The sequence below is a fragment of the Dendropsophus ebraccatus genome, chromosome 3 (genome assembly GCF_027789765.1).
Source record: "Dendropsophus ebraccatus isolate aDenEbr1 chromosome 3, aDenEbr1.pat, whole genome shotgun sequence".
Classification (NCBI taxonomy): domain Eukaryota; kingdom Metazoa; phylum Chordata; class Amphibia; order Anura; family Hylidae; genus Dendropsophus; species Dendropsophus ebraccatus.
Window position 1 is genome coordinate 16,753,172 of NC_091456.1, and position 19,278 is coordinate 16,772,449.

Consider the following 19,278-nt stretch of genomic DNA (forward strand, 5'->3'; position numbering starts at 1 on the left):
CCAGCAGGTAGAATGGGAGAAAGAGGAGGTACTTACCATATGTGCTTCCTGCTAAGTTGGATCACATGGGTCTTACAAGGGAGGGTGCTAGCCATGGCATAGGGACTCATGTGTATCAGAGACCTGTACATAGTACATGAGGCAATATGGTTTGATCAAATTATATACTAACTTCTGATGTTGGTTTTTAATGTAGCTGAACAAGCTTTAGTATCAACCATAGGTGCCATGTGCAGCCATTTCTGACTTCCAGGCTTGGGCTATTAGAATGCCCCAATACCCCAAAATAAATGAAGTAAAGGAAGACAAAAATTTCAGATTTTTTGTTGCATCATACATCAGAAAAAAAAGTTATTAAAAAGTCCCACCTGAACTATAAAGCTTGTGTTAATTTGCCGCACGCTCCATTGTGTGAACTGACAGGTTCTTTGTGTCCGCTATTCAATGACTAGTGGCCGCAGAAAACTGTCAAGTCTGTTTCTTGCGGGATCCGCTAGCGATCCCGGACGGAGTGTATACTATGTGTATATACTCCGGTCAGGATTACCTCCGCTTCAGCACAATGTAGGTTTTGTATTAATCACAGCTGTTGTTGCTGATGTACAACAACGGCCATGATTAATACTGAACTTACGTTGTGTGAACATAGCCTATTATTGCATGTAGCAATATACATATAATCAAAGAACAAGTGATTTAAACATATTAACCTCCAACATACCTACCATGTACGATGATTGAGTCCAAGGCCTCTTTGCATAGCAATCTTCCGAAGAAAGGTTTAGAGGAATATAACAGGATAAACATCATGTTATAGTTCTCTGTTGACTCTAATTGTTCATATGACCTCAAAGTTTACATTTCGAGGCTATGTTTACCCAACAATTTTTAACAGCTTAGTTATTTGATAATCAAAATAAAGTTGCTTTACGGTCTGTTTAGAAGGAGCGATTATCGTTCAAATCTGCGCGATAACACATTTGAGCGGTTATCTGCTCGTCTAAACACAGCTTACAACCAAGCGACGTTCGTTGTCTTTCTACATGTTCTCAAATCATCATTGGTTGCTTGCTGATAATGTCTTTGAAAGATTCACCTTATTTTGTAAGATGGCCATAAAGGAGAAGTCCGGCGAAAATTTTTATTAAAGTATTGTATTGCCCCCCCAAAAGTTATACAAATCCCTAATATACACTTATTAAAGGAAATGCACATAATGTGTTTTTTCCCTGCACTTACTACTGCATCAAGGCTTCACTTCCTGCATAACATGGTGATGTCACTTCCTGGATAACATAGTGATGTCACTTCCTGGATAACATGGTGATGTCACGACCCGACTCCCAGAGCTGTGCGGGCTGTGGCTGCTGGAGAGGATGATGGCAGGGGGATGCTCAGTGTCTCTCCAGTGCCCTGTGTCCCTCAGTGTCCCCCTGCCATCATCCTCTCCAGCAGCCACAGCCCACACAGCTCTGGGAGTTGGGTTGTGACATCACCATGTTATCCAGGAAGTGACATCACCATTTTATCCAGGAAGTGACATCACCATGTTGTCCAGGAAGTTACATCACCATGTTATCCAGGAAGTGAAGCCTTGATGCAGTAGTAAGTGCAGGGAAAAAGGCACTTTATGTGCATTTGCCGTAATAAGTGTATATTGGGGATTTGTATAACTTTTGGGGGGGCAATACAATACTTTAATAAAAAATTTTGCTAGACTTCTTTAAGCGATTGTAAAAATGTTTTTTTTTTTTTAACGATTTATCTCTTCGTCCTAACGCTGATCGGCATAAAAAAATTTTTGCTTTAAAATCGTCAAACGATTGATTGAGCGATTTATCGCTCCGTGTAAAAGGACCATAACATACCTTGGTGGCCGTCTTTTACAAGGTTGATGATGTGTTTTTGGGTGGGGCTAATTATAACCCCTTCAGGACCAAGCTAATTTTTGTTTTTGCGTTTTCATTTTTTCTTCCTTGTGCTTAAAAGGCCATAGCACTTGCATTTTTACACCTACAGACCCGCATGAGCCCTTATTTTTTGTGTCACTAATTGTACTTTGCAATGACAGGCTGAACTTTTGCATAAAATATGCTGCGAAACCAGGAAAAAATTATATGCGCAGTTAAATTGAAAAAAAAAACACAATTCTTTTTCTTTGGGGGGGTTTCGTTTTTACGCCGTGTGTCCTATGGAAAACCTGACTTGTTATATATGTTCCTCAAGTCGTTACGATTACAAAAATATATAACATGTATAACTTTTATATTATATGATGGCCTGTAAAAAATTCAAACCATTGTTACCGAATATATGTTCCTTAAAATCGATCCATTCCCAGGCTTATAGCGCTTTTATCCTTTGGTCTATGGGGCTGTCAGGTGTTATACAGTTATAGTTATAGAGCATAGATCGATGACATAGGCACTCGTTTGCTTTCGGCTGCTACAGCCGAAAACAAACGAGTGCCGAGGCGGGGACGGCGCCATCTTGGAGCGGTCCCAGGCCGGCAGCAGTAACGGAGATCGCTCCTCAGGGACAACGTCCCGGAGGAGCGATCTTCGCCACTAGACACCAGGGAAGTGCTGCATCCGGTAATCGGATGCAGCTGTCATCTTTGACAGCTGCACCTGATTACCTAATTAGCGGGCACGGCGATCGGACCGTGCCCGCTAATAGCCGCGGCCCCGGGCTACATGACGCACCCGGGACCGCGACGGTTCAGAGTGGGGTTGCCGCGCGGCCCCGCTCTGAACGCCCGCACCCGCACGAGGACGTACAGCTACGTCCTCGTGCGGGAAAGGGTTAAAAGATCCTTGGAATTTAATTGAAAAGACGGTAAAAGGACGATGAAGAGAAAATCTATGTGTAAACAACGTAAAATAACGGCCTATGTTCGCTAAATAATTGCTACAAATTAATAACATTAATAAGAACCGCGGTGGTTATTCAATGCGTTGTGTGAGCTAAAGGCTGTTGTTTCCATAGACTTCAATGGAAATAATTAAAACTGAAAACAACTGCTATTATTTTAATAAAAACGACAGTGGGAGAGGTTTATCAAACATGGTGTAAAGTGAAACTGGCTCAGTTGCCCCTAGCAACCAATGATTGGTTGCTAGGGGCAACTGAGCCAATTTCACTTTACATCATGTTTGATAAATCTCCCCAATTGTGTGAACATGGCCCAAGACTGAGAATGGCTTAAGAAGTCTATGGACTATAGACTGCAGCAGGGATACTAGCAACACAGACCACTAATAAGAATGTGCCTTCATTGTTCTATGTGCCAGTTGTTGCGTCTGAGAAATATTGAAATGATATTGTAACATTCTTTTTCACATTTATTTAATAAGGAGATGTAGGGAAGTGTAAATGCTGCCTTGAGATATTACATTTACATTACAATGATTGTTGCTGGCTCCAGGGTCAGCAGATGGAACGAGAAACAATGATTTTAGATGGTATAACAAAGAATTTGATTACATATTACATTTTATATTTGATTCAGTGTAGACTATTTACTCCTATAAAAAAGAAAAATCTGTTAAAACTGCTCTTCCAAGGTGTTTCAACATCCACGATCATTTCCATGGCCATTACGGTAGCACCGCCGATACAGAGCTTTAAAGAAGAAGTCTGTCGAAAATTTTTATTCAAGCATTTTATTGCCCCCCAAAAGTTATACAAATCACCAATATACACTTATTACGGGAAATGGTTATTAAGTGCTTTTTTCCCTGCACTTACTACTGCATCAAGTCTTCACTTCCTGGATAACATGGGGATGTCACTTCCTGGTTAACATGGTGATGTCACTTCCTGGATAACATGGGGATGTCTCTTCCTGGATAACATGGTTATGTCACTTCTTGGATAACATGGTGATGTCACTTCCTGGATAACATGGTGATGTCACTTCCTGGATAACTTGGTGATGACACTTCCTGGATAACATGGTGATGTTAATTCCTGGATAACATGGTGATGTCACTTCCTGGATAACATGGTGATGTCACTTCCTGGATAACATAGTGATGTCACTTCCTGGATAAAATGGTGATGTCACTTCCTGAATAAAATGGTGATGTCACTTCCTGGGTAACATTGTGATGTCACTTCCTGGATAACATGGTGATGTCACTTCCTGGATAACATGGTGATGTCACTTCCTGGATAAAATGGTGATGTCACGACCCGACTCCTAGAGCTGTGTGGGCTGTAGCTTCTGGAGAGGATGATGACAGGGGGATGCTCAGTGTCCCTCCAGTGCCCTGTGTCCCTCAGTGTCCCCCTGCCATCATCCTCTCCAGCAGCCAAAGCACGCACAGCTCTGGGAGTCGGGCCGTGACATCACCATTTTATCCAGGAAGTGACATCACCATGTTATTCAGGAAGTGACATCACCATTTTATCCAGGAAGTGACATCACCATTTTATCCAGGAAGTGACATCACCATGTTATCCAGGAAGTAAAGCCTTGATGCTATAGTAAGTGCAGGGAAAAAAAAACACTTTATGTGCAAGTGTATATTTGGGATTTGTATAACTTTTTGGGGGCAATACAATACTTTAATAAAAATTTTAGCCAGATTTCTCCTTTAACTTGTCACCCACCTTTCTTAAGCTGGGTCAACCCCCCTCAAACCCACCCCACCCCCAGAAAGGGCCCAGCATACATACTGGCTCCTGCGCTTCCCACTCCTGGTCTTGGTCCAGCTGCGGAGATATGGTCGTCGGCTCATCAGCACTCTCAATATGCAGATGAGCTGAGATGAGTCCGATGGCCATAGGAAATCACTGGAGCATCCGTTCAAAGAACTGACATGCCAATTCTTTGAGCGGGGAGAAACGGGAGCAGAGGCGTGAGAGCCATCCCATAGAGAGGAATGATGGCTGCCTAATGCACACAGTGTATTGAATAACAGACATTTTTTGCACGAAAGTTAAAATAATGTTCATTACAATTATTTGCAAACAACAGTTGTTATTTTAGTTTTTTTCAATCATCCTTTCTTCGTCTTTACTACTAAATTCAATGGACCTTTTATAAGAAAAAACTCCTAAAAGGACCTGAAGTTGAATAATTTACCAACAGCCGTCGGGCGCCCAAAATGCAAAATGACGAATGGTACGCAAATGGTACGCAAAGTGACGAATGCCATTTTGGGAAAAATAAAACAGACAGAAAAAGCATCATGTGCACATAGCCTATGGCTGTATATACAACATGAGGCGGCAGCAATACGTAGAAAACAAGTAGAAGGCACCGTCTCAGTTCCATACACGGCAAGCTCTCAGGTAGACCGCCAACAACTTAACAACCCAGGTGGTGCTCAATCATGAACAAAGATATCCAGGTAATGCAAATATGAAGAGAGAAGATGGCACTCACCCACAGGGTCTGTTCGTCCGGCTTAATTGAACACCTGAGGATCAGGGGAGGAAGGAGTTGGGTGACCCGTCTCCTTCCTCCCCTGATCCTCAGATGTTAAAAAAAGTCCAAGACCCTGTTGGTGAGTGCTAATCACTGGACTGACCGCAAATAGAGCTCCGGTGGACATGGATAGATTCGTGCACCTCTACATATATGTGTGCCAAAGCGCTGGCAGGGATATGCCGGTCTTGATAAACCCCTATGAATGTAATAGCATTTGAAACATTTGACAGATTAGAGCAAATAAAGGGATTTTAATAATTTCATGTTAGGTGGAAATTCTCTGTAACAATAGTGGATACTTAGTATTGTCCGCATTTATGTTTACATATACTTTTATGTATGTCCTGCAGGAAGTGCTGTATTCTTTCCAGTCTGACACAGTGCTCTCTGCTGCCACCTCTGGTGGTATTCTTTCCAGTCTGGAGAGCAGGAGAGGTCTTTTATGGGGATTTGCTACCGCTCTCTACAGTTCCTGACATGGACAGAGATGTCAGCAGAGAGCACTGTGTCAGACTGGAAAGAATGCACCTCTTCCTGCAGGACACACAGCAGCTGGAAGGCTGGAGATTTTCTTTTTTAATAGAAGTTAATTTCAAATCTCTGGCTCTTTCTGGCACCAGTTGATTTGAATATTTTTTTTTTTTGTAATCTACCCCTTTAGGACTAATTGACATCTATAGCTAAGACATCTTCAGACAACTGCACAACAGGCATCACTTCTGAACATCTGCAGCTCAGTGAGCATCAGATGTTTGCTTTTGCTTAACAACGCTGCGGGAGGTATTTTTGCATACTCATCCATACAACTCTATGGACAGGACACAACATACATCCCTATTGTAAGGGTTCCTTGGAAGCATAAAGTATGCCAGTAGAAAAATTGCACATGAAACAACAATGTATAAGAACAAACTGATTGCATTGTATTATAGAAGACAAAAAAAATAAATAAATAATAATTTGTCTAGCACTTGTTGCATTGTGTTCTTCCTTACCCGCAATCAATCAGTGTCTGACATGTCCTGGTGTAGAGTGAACATGGTTCATAGATTACTCATAGGTAAGAAGCAGCTGTCAGTAAAATCTCTTTTAGACACAAGTAAATGAAGAATTTGCATGTGGACCTTCAGCTTTTAGACTTCAATTCTCCCCACTGTTCTATTGTGAAACCCGTCGGTGAGGCAGGTGCGCTGTCAAGCTCTCCTCCGGTGTCTCTCCACGTGTATAACGCCATTTCTCATGCAAATAAGAACAATGCTTACATAGCCCTTTGAAAGAATTTGCATGAATAATAAAATAGCTGGAAGAGATCTGTAGCACAGTGGAATAAGTTACCAACCTTGGGAAAAACACAAACATATGCCTGTGATATTAGGAGGAGAAGGAAACGGCTTGTTTTTAGTATTTCTCTGAAAAATCTATATTGAACTTATTTCTAAAATAGAAAGAAAATAATATTTACGGTAAGCAAATTAATAGCGATACAATTGTCATTGGCCTTAAAGGGAACCTGCTACCAAACAAGGCTGTTTTATCTATTAGCATCAGGTGACAGAGCAGGAGATGCTGAGCAGATTGATATGTGGTTTTATGGGGAAAAGATTCAGAATAACTTGTAATTTCCCATCTGCTGGTTCCAGTGGGCAGTCCTGATTAGTGATGGCTGACGGTTATTTCTCTATGCACACTGATGCACAGATGGGCCATGTTCCCACTGCGTAAGTTTCATAATAATCATGGCCGTTGTAACAACGGCTGTGATTATTACATAGCTTACGTAGTGCTGCCCTCTATGAAATCCCGGCTGGAGTATATACACATAGTACATATATATATGTGGTGTACCCCCGGTGTGAAGTTATATTGGAGGAGCGGCCGGTCACTTGCCAGATGGTAATATGTGACTCAACGCCAGAGGTAGTTGGCCAAGGTACAGCCAGACCTTGGGGGGTTATTTTGTGACGCCAGTGCCAGTTGGGCACACAGGTGTGATGGCAACCCTGCTTTTACTTGAAAAGGCTGGTTGTACCTTTTTCCCCTGTGGTCAGTGTCCTGCCGGATTGTTACAGGGTCCCTTGGGTTAAAATGATCACGGATGGCCAGAGTGGTGTAGTGACCCTCCCGGACTATCGGAACCGCCACCCACAGAAAGGGGAAGTGTCCCAAGGTTACAGTGTGTGCTGTGTCGGTGGAAGGCAAAAAATCACAGTCTCTTTGACTTAAATAAGCTTGTTGTTTACTAGAAAGTGCTTGCAGTAGGTTACAAGATTATGAGGGTTCTCTTGATAAAGCACTGGGTAATACACTTGACAATAGTTTTAGACAAATTCATGACAATACAGCAACCAAATCTGTAGTAGTAATGCAGTGTTTGATACAGTTGTGCAGACTGATTAGTACCGAGGTAGTGTACAGAGAAGCAGAGTAGCAGAGAGGAGGATGCCCTGAGAGTCTCAACCCAAGTAGTAATGTGTTCTGCCGCGATGTTGGAGGATGAGGTAGAATAAGAAGAAGAAGAAGAGGAAGAAGAATAACACCTGTGCCCGTGTATTGACCTTGAATATTCTTCACACCACCTTATGCCCACTAGACTCGGCTGAGCCTTCCTAGAGGGTAACACAGGCCCCAGACCTTGTTACCTGGGATGAGGAGAATTCTGAGGGTTCCTTGCTGACACCCGTGCTGCAAGATAGAGTTCCTAGGCTTATTGAAACTTTGCTCTATTCAGATCAGTTCCTAGCTCTTTGGCTTTTGTTGTGGATACTGTCCTGCTCTGTTACTTGTCCTAGTCCACGGCGTGGGTTGAGGTTGTCTCTGGCTTGTCCTCTCCTAAGAGTCATACCCACTAAACTCACATTCGTGCCCCTCATACACACATTCATACCCACCATACTCACATGCATACCCACTATACCCACATTCATACCACTCATACACACATGGTATTTTTATTTTTGGCAACTTTTAGCTCAGTGATAGTTTTTCAGAATAATTCCCTGCTCTGGCTATGAAACTTTTTTCAAGATCCTCTATAAAGTGCAAAATGCAAGACAAAAAAAAAAAAAATGTTTTTTGTAATTAGAGATGAGTGAATCACTCGGAAATTCATTTGGCAATGTTTGCGAATATTCATGAATTGCAAACAATCGAATCTCACACAGAAAGATGGTCGTTAGTTACGATTAGTATAAGGTTCGTTACTATGATCGTTTACTCAAACTGATCCCAGCAAGAGAACGAACAATGTGGAATTACACTGAACGATTAGTGAACGAATGTTGAATTACAGCAAACGATTAGCTAATTATTAACAAAGCAAATGTGGCAAATTCACAAATCTCTAAGCAAATTTAACGCCCGATTCGCTGCCAATCTGAATTCATCACATTCGCTTCTAGTAATAAGATGAAGATACCTGGTAGAGTAACATTTTTTTTATTTTTATTCTCCACCGCTGCAGGCTGGCACATATACTTACAATAATGATCGTGTGGCGCGGCTTCGTTCTGGTCATACAGCACCGCTTGGATCCCATTGGTGGTGACGCCACATCTCTTCTGACCCCTGTTCTTTCTACAGGTCTATTGAAGGCCAGAAGTCAGGGTCTCAAATGCATCTCTATGAGAGCACACTCAAAGAGATGCATTGGAAACCTTGACTTCCAGCTGAAGAGGTTCACGTGGGCGCCAGTGGGATCTGAGTGGCACTGTAGGACCAGAACAAACCCGCGCCCTGGGACACCGATCATCATTGGTAAGTATATGTGGCAGCCTGCAGCGGGAGGGGAATATTTAAAAAAAAAAGCTGGACTGCTTCTTTAAACATGCTACATTTCACTTTTGAAATTTTTAGACGTCATAATTTTGTTCATGACTCAATGTCCAACCACCTGCCCCCAGCACCGGCCATTTAAAGTGTCACTGTCGTTTACATTTTTTTTTTTTTTCCAGAAATCAATAGTACAGGCGATTTTAAGAAACTTTGTAATTGGGTTTATTAGCCAAAAAATGAATTTTTATCATGAAAAAGCAGTTTGAAGCTCTCCCCCCTGTTTTCATTTTTCTCTATGAAGAGGGTAGGGGTGGAGAGAGATGAGGCACCAAAAAGGACAACAAAGAGTTAATTTACAGCTACATCACCAGGCTATCTCCTCTGAGGTCAGCACTGACCTCTCTGACCTCTGAATACCGTCTTTCACACAGTTCCCGCTGTGTAATCCTTTGTTCTATGCTCTCTGCTGCTGACTAATCTCCCTCCTCCCCCTTCCCCTCTCCATAGGTTACTCAGAGCCCGACTGATGTAAACCAGTGGAGATTTCCTGATAATCAGCAGTGGATGAGAGAGGGGAAGGAGGCGGAGGGGGTGGGGCTGGCAAAAGTCTCTTTGAATGCAGATAATGGCATATTTGCCTAATAAACCTAATTACAAAGTTTCTTAAAATCTCCTGGACTATTGATTTCTGCAAAATAAATAAATAATAAAAAAAATTTTTTTTGTAAATCTTGTTAATCCAAATCAATTTGGAAAATGTGGTATTGGTGAGAAAGCAAAAGAAAAAAAAGTAGCTTCTTCAGCTGCTTTGTAAAATGTTCAGTGCACGATGTTGTACATAAGAATCACTAGGAGCCTTGTGCATTGAAAGATTTTGTTTGATGGCATGTCTGTAATAATGTATGCATAGGAAGACAATTACCGCTGATTGGAGTGTTAAGGTTAAATTGATAAACTTGTCAGAATTCCAAATGAAACTAAACTAAAATTAATGAGTTTTTTTCTCTCCTTTCTCTTCTGCACAGCTCTCCAGTACCCACAAGGTGGCGCTGTCCTCCATCAGTTACATTGGTTGTTCTCTGTCCATTTTCTGTCTGGCAATTACACTGGTCACATTCGCTATACTTTCGTGAGTAATTTTTCACATTTTATGATGTCCCCCCCCCCCCCCCTTCGTTCCCTGCTGGGCAAATATTACTGTTTAAAGACTATGTGAGATTTATGTGTGTTCACATATCAGACTAGCAGTGCACAATAACGTTCAGATTCTCTCAATCATAAATGCCATTAATTCTCACCAACCCTTAATTGGATTTTGCCTATATATTTGTAACAGCTGGGTGATTTTGCTCAAATTGCTTTAATTTCCTGATCAGAGGAGTTTTCCATTCGCTTTCATGGCGTGTTCTAGAGCCGCCGTTTATTATCTCTGCTCAGCTGCTTTAGAGAGATAGTACATTTGCCGTAAAAAGGACATTTTAAAACTATTCTAGTGGCTAAAAGGCCTTCAAATCGCTGCAGATCTAAACGGCAAGCTCTACTGTACTTGGGGAAATACGGGAGGATAGATATAGACATTAAATTTGTATGAAGCCTGAGTGTATCACAAGAGATGCCAAATATTCTGGAGAGACATGGCATCCTGGACTCATGAAATTAAACAAATTAAAGTGACACTCATGCTTACTCCGGAATTCGGGCACCCACCCTCAACTTTAAAGGGGTACTCCAGCTAAATAGTTTTTCTTTTAAATCAACTAGTGTCAGAAAGTTATATAGATTTGTATTGTACTTCTATTTAAAAATCTCAAGTCTCCCAGTACTTATCAGCTTCTGTATGTCCTGCAGGAAGTGGTGTATTCTCTCCAGTCTCTCTGCTGCCACCTCTAACCGAGGCAGAAACTGTCCAGAGCAGCAGCAAATTCCCATAGAAAACCTCTCCTGCTCTGGACAGTTCCTGACATGGACAGAGGTGGCAGCAGAGAGCACTGTGTCAGACTAAAAATACTACACCACTTCCTGCAGAACATACAGCAGCTGATAAGTACTGGAAGACTGGAGATTTTCTAAATAGTAAATTACAAATCTATATTTATCTATAACTTTTTGACACCAGTTGATTTCAAAGAAAAAAAAACTTTTTTTTGCAGGAGTGCCCCTTTAAAGTTTCCTACATGTGGTGCCTCCCTATTCAGGGAACATCTTGTTGCTGCATCATTGTACTATCCCAGCCTAGGGCAGCAATGGTCAAGGTTCTCTTAGAAACTTGTGCAGGGAATCATTATGTAACTCCAACAGCAATATGCTGGAAGCTGCCTTGAGTTGTGGGGACCACAGATTTGGGTGTTTTCAGCTATTCTTTAAAGGGTCTGTGTAGGTTTTTAGTTACATGTGTAACTCATTGGAACATTACAATTGCAGTACTTCTCTATGGAAAATCATCCATATGACATCATATATATGGGGCACTATTGTGGAGTGATGGCTACTCTATGGGACACTATTAAGGGGGCTGGTTACTTTATGGGGCACTATTACTATGTGAGGCACTATATGGAAAACCATTGGGGGGCTGACTTCTATATGGGCCACCATTGTGGGTATTTACCATATAATTTATTGCAGTGCACAGTGATTGGTAACGCACACCACTCTGACAGTGCTAGGAACGCTGCACACCGCTCTGAAAGTTCCAGATATACTGCTTGTGCGCTTTAATGAATATCAAGGTTGGCCCGCAACTTTGTCCAAGTTTTTAATTTTGGCCCACTGTCTATTTGAGTTTGACACCCCTGCTCTAGGTGTAGCTGATGCCCCCTTGTCATGGTTACAGGCCTAGAAGTACATTATGATCAGATCCCTCCCCCTCCCCCCCCCCCTTATACAGGTATATCTTTTTTGCAAACTAAATAACCCCAAGCTTGATAACCTGGTCCTGTAACCCACCCATTCCCCTAAAAACCTTTGTTGCCCTCCTCTGCACCCGCTCCAGTTCAGCTGTGTCCTTCTTATTAGGGATGGTCCGAACCTGCCGAGGTTCGGGTTCGTACTAACCTGAACTCTCGGCAATGATTCCCACTGTCTGCCCGCTGGATACAGATGGAGGACCGCCTGAAAAACTGGGATACAGCCATAGCCATAGGCTGTATCCCAGTTTTTCAGGCGGTCCTCCGGCTGTATCCACCCTCTCTACCGAGGTGGAAGACAGCGGCAATCATTGCCGAGAGTTCAGGTTCGGACCATCCCTGCTTCTTATATACCGGGGCCCAAAACTGTACACAGTATTCCATATGTGGTCTGACGAGTGATTTATAGAGGCAAAACTACTGTATGTTCTCATCTTTAGCATCTCGGCCTCTTTAAGTGCATCCCATTATTTTTTTAGCCTTGTCAGCTGCTACCTGGCACTGATCACTATACAGTAGATGAGGTTACTGCCCACCAATACCCCCAGGTCCTTTTCAGAAGCAGTTTGACCGAATGTTTTATTTAGCACATAATTGTACTTATTTCTACAGCCCAGGCGCATAACCTTACATTTATCTACATTAATCCTCATTTGCCATTTATCTGCTCAAGCCTCTAGCTTCTCCAAATCCCTCTGTAATAGTAAATTATCTTTGTCTGTGGTAATTACTTTACCCAGTTTAGTATCATCTGCAAAAATTGAAACTCTACTCTATAGCACCTCTACAAGGTCATTAATAGGCTATGCTCTCACAATTTTTACATTGTGGGAACATAGCCTTAAACATTTAAAAAAGTGGACCCAACTCTGAGCCCTGTAGTACTACAAATGTGACTGTGACCCAATTAGAGTATGTTCCATCAGTGACCACCCTCTTTTTCCTATTACTCAGCCAGTTACTTACCCATTAACACTTAGGATCAGACCATTATCAATCAATAAAGTTTAGAGCTCAACGTCCCCTGCACAATAACCTGTGCCAAGATCATGCCAAGAAACCCCTCCTATAAAAGTCAGAATGGCCTCCTCCATTGGAAGACTTCCTCCATTGAGAACATTATAGAGCAGTCTAAGCTTGCTCCTTTCCCTTCCTCTCTTCATAACTTTCTATGGGCAGCATGTAACCTGATCTCTTAATGATATGGAAGCTTAATAAGCCATTTTGTATAGAAATGGGAAACTCGAAAAAGATACATTACAAAGATTGTTATATGCACTTGTACTATTGATTTATGCAAACTTTGTTAAACCAACAATGCCTGTTTAACTTGTCCACATTATACTACCAAAAATAGAGTAAACCTATACGAATATACAGTATGAGCCAAGTGGCTTCATCACTGCTTTATATGAGATTGCCTTAGAGGAGTAATCCTTTACCTTACAATATACTGCAAAGTCTTTTCCTTTATTAGCTTATGTTTCTATGTACAGTACTTATAGGATTCTGTTGAAACAATGTGGAGGGCATTATCGATGAATTATTTCTGCCTAGAAGGGACTTAATGTATAGTTCATGTTCTACCTAACCTTTCTACAGTATATGTAGTATTTATGGAACAGGAGCTGTCACTACAGGGTGAGAATGTTTTCGCCTCCATAATGGTAGAAATGCTCTAATTACTGTTTACGACGTTTTAGTGCTAAGAGAAACCAGTGTAGAGCGCCGTAATTACCGCGTTACATATTAGAAGCCACTAATGGACGGAATTGTGGTGAAAATCCTGATATTCTTTAGAAATAACTTTACAACCTAGATCATTAGGCACAACATGAAATATTTAAATCCTGTTTTCGGTTCTCCAAACATCAAATTGTTCTTTATTATAATTCTTAGGGGAAAATGTGTCCAGATGGAATTATCTGGGAAGAAAGTGTGACTTTTTCTGAATCTAGCTTTTTACTAGCTTGCCCATTAACATTTACATATGCTATATCTAATTAACTTTGTTTCTAGGCTGTTTTTTTTTTAATCTTAGAAATACAGTAACTTCCAACACATAGCAAAACTAAAAGGAAAAAAAAAGCAAAAACATATTAGTGACTGCTGTTATAGTTGGGTTTAGATTATGTACCTAGACTTCTAGAGGTATCTGCAAGAATGGATTGACATTGCATTAGTAGGGTATGTTTGACATATGGATGGGGTGAAGAGCCTGGTATATATTGCAAAAATATCCCCTAGTGGTCTAAGGAAATGTATTGGTTATAATTGTTACCTGGTCTAGGGTAGTGCCTTCTGTTTTAGACTGAGTTCACACTACGTATATTTCAGTCAGTATTGTGGTCCTCATATTGCAACCAAAACCAGGAGTGGATTAAAAACACAGAAAGGATCTGTTCACACAATGTTGAAATTGAGTGGATGGCCGCCATATAACAGTAAATAACGGCCATTATTTCAATGCAACAGCCGTTGTTTTAAAATAACAGCAAATATTTGCCATTAAATGGCGGCCATCCACTCAATTTCAACATTGTGTGAACAGATCCTTTCTGTGTTTTTAATCCACTCCTGGTTTTGGTTGCAATATGAGGACCACAATACTGACTGAAATATACGTAGGGTGAACCCAGCCTAAAAAGGTAAAAAAAGGGGGTTAATAATAATAATTATAATAATAATAATAATTATTATTATTATTATTATTATTATTATTATAAGACAGTCATGTCAAACTCTGGCCTGTGACGCTATTACTTTTGGCCCACCTAGGAAATCAATTGATTTCCTAGAGCTGGCCTGCCGATAGGACATTGCTTCAAATTATAATATGGGAAGTCTTCTGGACTGCCCATACTACAATCTGTTGCTATGTGCTAAAGGGAACCTGTCACCCCTGGATGGCACCCGGAACCCACCCCACCCCTGCACATGGCCCCCATACTTACCCCATCCTGCGGATCCCATTTCTGATGCCGGTCCTGCTGTGTAGATCCGTTCAGCTGAGTGCGGGCAGCCGTATCTCCACAGTGGAAATGGCATCAGGAGCGGGACAGGGGCAGGATAGGATAAGTATAGGGGCCGTATCAAGGGGTGGGTTTGGAAGCTGTCCAGGGGTGACGGGTTCCCTTAACTTCTAGGCCCCAGTCAGATCTGGCTCCTCCCCCTAAAGTGCATGCAGCACCACACAAGGGCACCGGAGACATGGCCCTTCTCCACAGGCAGCAAGAGAATCAACTGTGCCTCTGTCCCCAGCAGAGGTATCAGCGCCATTCAGGGCCCAGGTTGGCTACTACATGGGGCACTATTATGGGAGTCTGGCTACTACATGGGGCACTATTATGGGAGGCTGGCTACTGCATGGGGCACTATTATGGGAAGCGGGCTATTACATGGGGCACTATTATGGGAGGCTGGCTACTGCATGGGGCACTATTGTGGGAGGCGGGCTACTACATGGTGCACTATTATGGGGGATTGGCTACTGCATAGGGCACTATTGTGGGGGCGGGATACTGCATGGGGCACTATAATAAGAGACTTGCTACTACATGGGGCACTATTATGGGAGGCTGGCTACTACATGGGGCACTATTGTGGGGGCTGGTTAACTATATGGGGGCACTATTTTCGGAAGCTGTCTACTTTATGGGGCACTATTACTATGTGAGGCACTATATGGTAAACCAGTGGAGGGGGAGGCTGACTTCTACAGTATATGGGGCACCATTGTGGGGATTTACCATATAATTTATTGTAGTGCACAGTGCTTGGTGACGCACACAGTGCCAGGAACGCTGCATGCCGCTCTGAAAGTTCCAGATACAGTATGCTGCTTGTGCACTTCAATGAATATCAAGGTTGGCCCGTGACTTTGTCCAAGTTTTTAATTTTGGCCCACTGTCTATCTGAGTTTGACACCCCTGTTATACAACCTGTCTTGTGACAGTGGCTCTGCTGTTTGGTGGACAGGCAATGAAGGAAAAATCAGGGTGATGGTGAGGGCGCATCAGTGAACACTAAAAGGTTACAATATTGTACCATGTTCTAGAGGTTGGGCAAAAGGTTCCCTTGAGGTGTAAAGTGTCAGTGATATTTCTTAAATTCACACTTAGTAAGACAGCGACCGTACTGTGACCCGACCTTGTCACAAAACGGCCGCGGTCTGTGAAGTTCATTCTGGCCGATTCTGCAGTACTGCTGTGGGGATTCCTGCAACCTTGACTCCCATTGCGTGACTCGAATATAGGGGGAAAAATAAACCCACAGCTAAAAGTTCCAGATCCAATAGTATAGGACCCAGGGTTGCACGACCGGGCAGAGCTAATCCCTCAAGGATACCTAAGAGGACTCAGTACTAGTCAACTAGGAATATAGACTAATCACACGTCTCCAAACTGCTCTGTACATAAGTCCTTGTTCAGACTCTAGAATTCTTAGCAACAATCCCCCACAACGTAGAAAAGATGGATCCCCTATTTAGTGGTAGTTGCCCCTGTAGTGGACCAGCAGGCCTTAGAGAATCAGTATACAGTCTTTTAGTAGTAAGACACTGGCCACAGGGCCAGGCCCCGGAGAGGACTCACTCTCCCTCAATAACCTATTGAGACACTTCCAGCCTCTGTAGCTGCTGTCCATGCTGCACATAACTGTTAATCTGGATATTAGCTGGTGGTCATAATAATGTGACTTGACTGTGTATTTAAATGTTTCGCTTCTTCCCGCTAGACCATAAAGACTTACAGTTGGTTGTTTATGGACCACACTGCCAAATTGCTGCTAGGCTGGAAACACACAAGGCAGTTTTTTGGCACAAAAACTGCAGTGACACTTTTCCAAAATTAGAAGTGGATTCAAATGGAATAGAAAGGGAGGACTTGTACTTATCTTTCCTATTGGATCCGCCTCTGGTTTTGGCACAAAAACTGCAGTGGCAGTTTTCCAGAAAACCTGCCGTGTGTGTTTCCAGACTTACAGAAAGTTATCAAGATTACAAAACCAAACTGCAGTTGTATAGGGTTTTCCAAATTGTATAGGGTTTTCCCCAGCACGTCCCCCACCGACCCCGGGCACTCACCACAGCCTGGAGGTCCGTGACAGCTGCAGGGTGACATCGCGGGACCTGACGGGATGTGGAGAGCGTGGGCGACGGGACAGGTGAGTGGCCGCTGTCATTTTTGTTAAGTGATACTTAACAAAAATGACAGCAGGGGGGACATAATGCCGCCCCCCTGCCGGACCGCAAAATATGCCGCCTGAGGCGGAAGGCTCATTCCGCCTCATGGCAGAAGCGGGCCTGCTGCCAGACTATCGCTACATGAGGGTGATCTAGGCTACATAACCTGTTTGGCTATATACGTAATGCCAAACTACATTGCCAGACAATAGTTATAGTTGAAGATACAGACACAGACAGTACACTGAATACTATGGAGCAACACCCCCACCCCACCCATACTCAATTTTCTAGGAATAAAGGATCTTGCTTGCACCGACCACACTGAGACAAATCTATCATTGGAATACTCAATGTTCTGTTGATGATTTTTTATATCTTCCATAATCCTAACCTCTCACTTCTGTCTTCAAGACTTTATGTGTGCTGCTCCCTTTCTGCCTAAAAATATGTGCCCTAAAAAAAATAGATTTTCCTACATTTCCTACCATACCCCATTGTCCCCCATATTCCATACACTTACTGGCACTCCAGATTTTTACATACACACAAATGGGGGCTGGAAACAAACTCAACCACCTTTATGGGAACTAGATTGCTTGACCGCTGCAGAAGGCAAGCACTTTCACCTTTTGTCTAACCCGATTGTAAGCTCTTGTGGGCAGGGTACTCGCTACTCATGTTTGACTTGACAATTTGTGTGTTAGGCTATGTTCACATGTTGTTCTTTTTTTTCTAAAAGCTGTAGATTGAAAATGAAAGCAGGGTCCGTTCTTTTCTGCAGGGGCGGTATTGCATTTAATTCAATTCAATGCCGCCTGCTGTGTTCCGACATTATTATTTTAACACTCCTTCTTTAGAACAGGCATTAAAATAATGAACATGCCTATTATTTCCGGACCTCGTTCACCCAACAGTGTCCGGAAACAGTAGCTGTTCCAACAATGTAAAGTAGGGCCAGCGGCCGTACTTTACATTTTAGTCAATGGTTAATTGATTTGTGGGCACACTCAACGGCGCCCACAATTCAATCATCATACAAAATATATCATAATATATAATCATCATATAAAAAATACAGTTTTTGCAGCTGATACAGCGGTATCGGCTGCAGGAACGTGCCGAACGCCTCCCGGCGTCCCATTGCTACGCCTATTGAATATGTTGCCACTCTATGTATAAATAAATAAATAATTATCACTAGGAGCTGATTACCCTGCCTACATTGATATGAGGAACATCATTAAAGCAAACATCTCTATAAATAACCATTAATTCCTCATGATATTCATGAAAAAAAAAAATAGACAATGCATTAAAAAAAGTTTACAACCAGGCACAAATCACCATAAAACCTACAATTTATATACAGTGATTTTAACTCGCTAGAATGAGACAGAAGGAGAATTGTTCTTTGGAGACAGCTGAATGAAGATCTCAGATTTAATATTCCCCATCCAGACAGACCTCAGTGAATCAGTACATTGTGCAAAGTGAAAAAACGGAAACCATTCAAGCAAGTAAAACAGCGTTCTAGATTAATCCATTGACATTTAACACATTTAGTAGAAGGTTTTGACCCACTGGACTTTTGGAAGTGTGGATGAATTGTTTATGAATACCATCTGCACCATATGCGATGCCAGGGCGGGATAGTTTCATTAGATCGTCACTGGAGCCGATAGAAATGTTAACATCAAAAGAAAGCAATTTCCTTGAATTTAAATGCTTGTAGATCTGCAAAGAGGTTAAAGGTAACTTGTCCATGAATGACATTTATCACTATTACTATTGCCAACAGTGCCCATTATTATGTGTTGGGACAGACCGTTCCTGCGGATAGTTAATAGTCCTGGCAGTATGGAGTCCACCTAATACTGTATACTATAAGTGGTTCCATATGGATGGTGATAAATTCATGGACTAGGCATTGGAATATTGGCACTTCTATGGAGCGTGGATTTGTATAAGTTTCTCTT

The 19,278-nt window shown here is 42.2% G+C and overlaps 1 protein-coding gene across 5 annotated transcripts in view; it reads left to right on the forward strand.

The window, feature by feature from the left end:
* ADGRD1 (adhesion G protein-coupled receptor D1) overlaps positions 1 to 19,278 on the forward strand; it is a 482,082-nt gene that overhangs the window by 287,113 nt on the left and 175,691 nt on the right. For all 5 annotated transcript variants that reach the window (XM_069961003.1, XM_069961004.1, XM_069961007.1 and 2 more), the window contains one exon: positions 10,237 to 10,340. In XM_069961003.1, the coding sequence (XP_069817104.1) occupies positions 10,237 to 10,340 (104 nt within the window). The remainder of the gene's footprint in view (positions 1 to 10,236; positions 10,341 to 19,278) is intronic.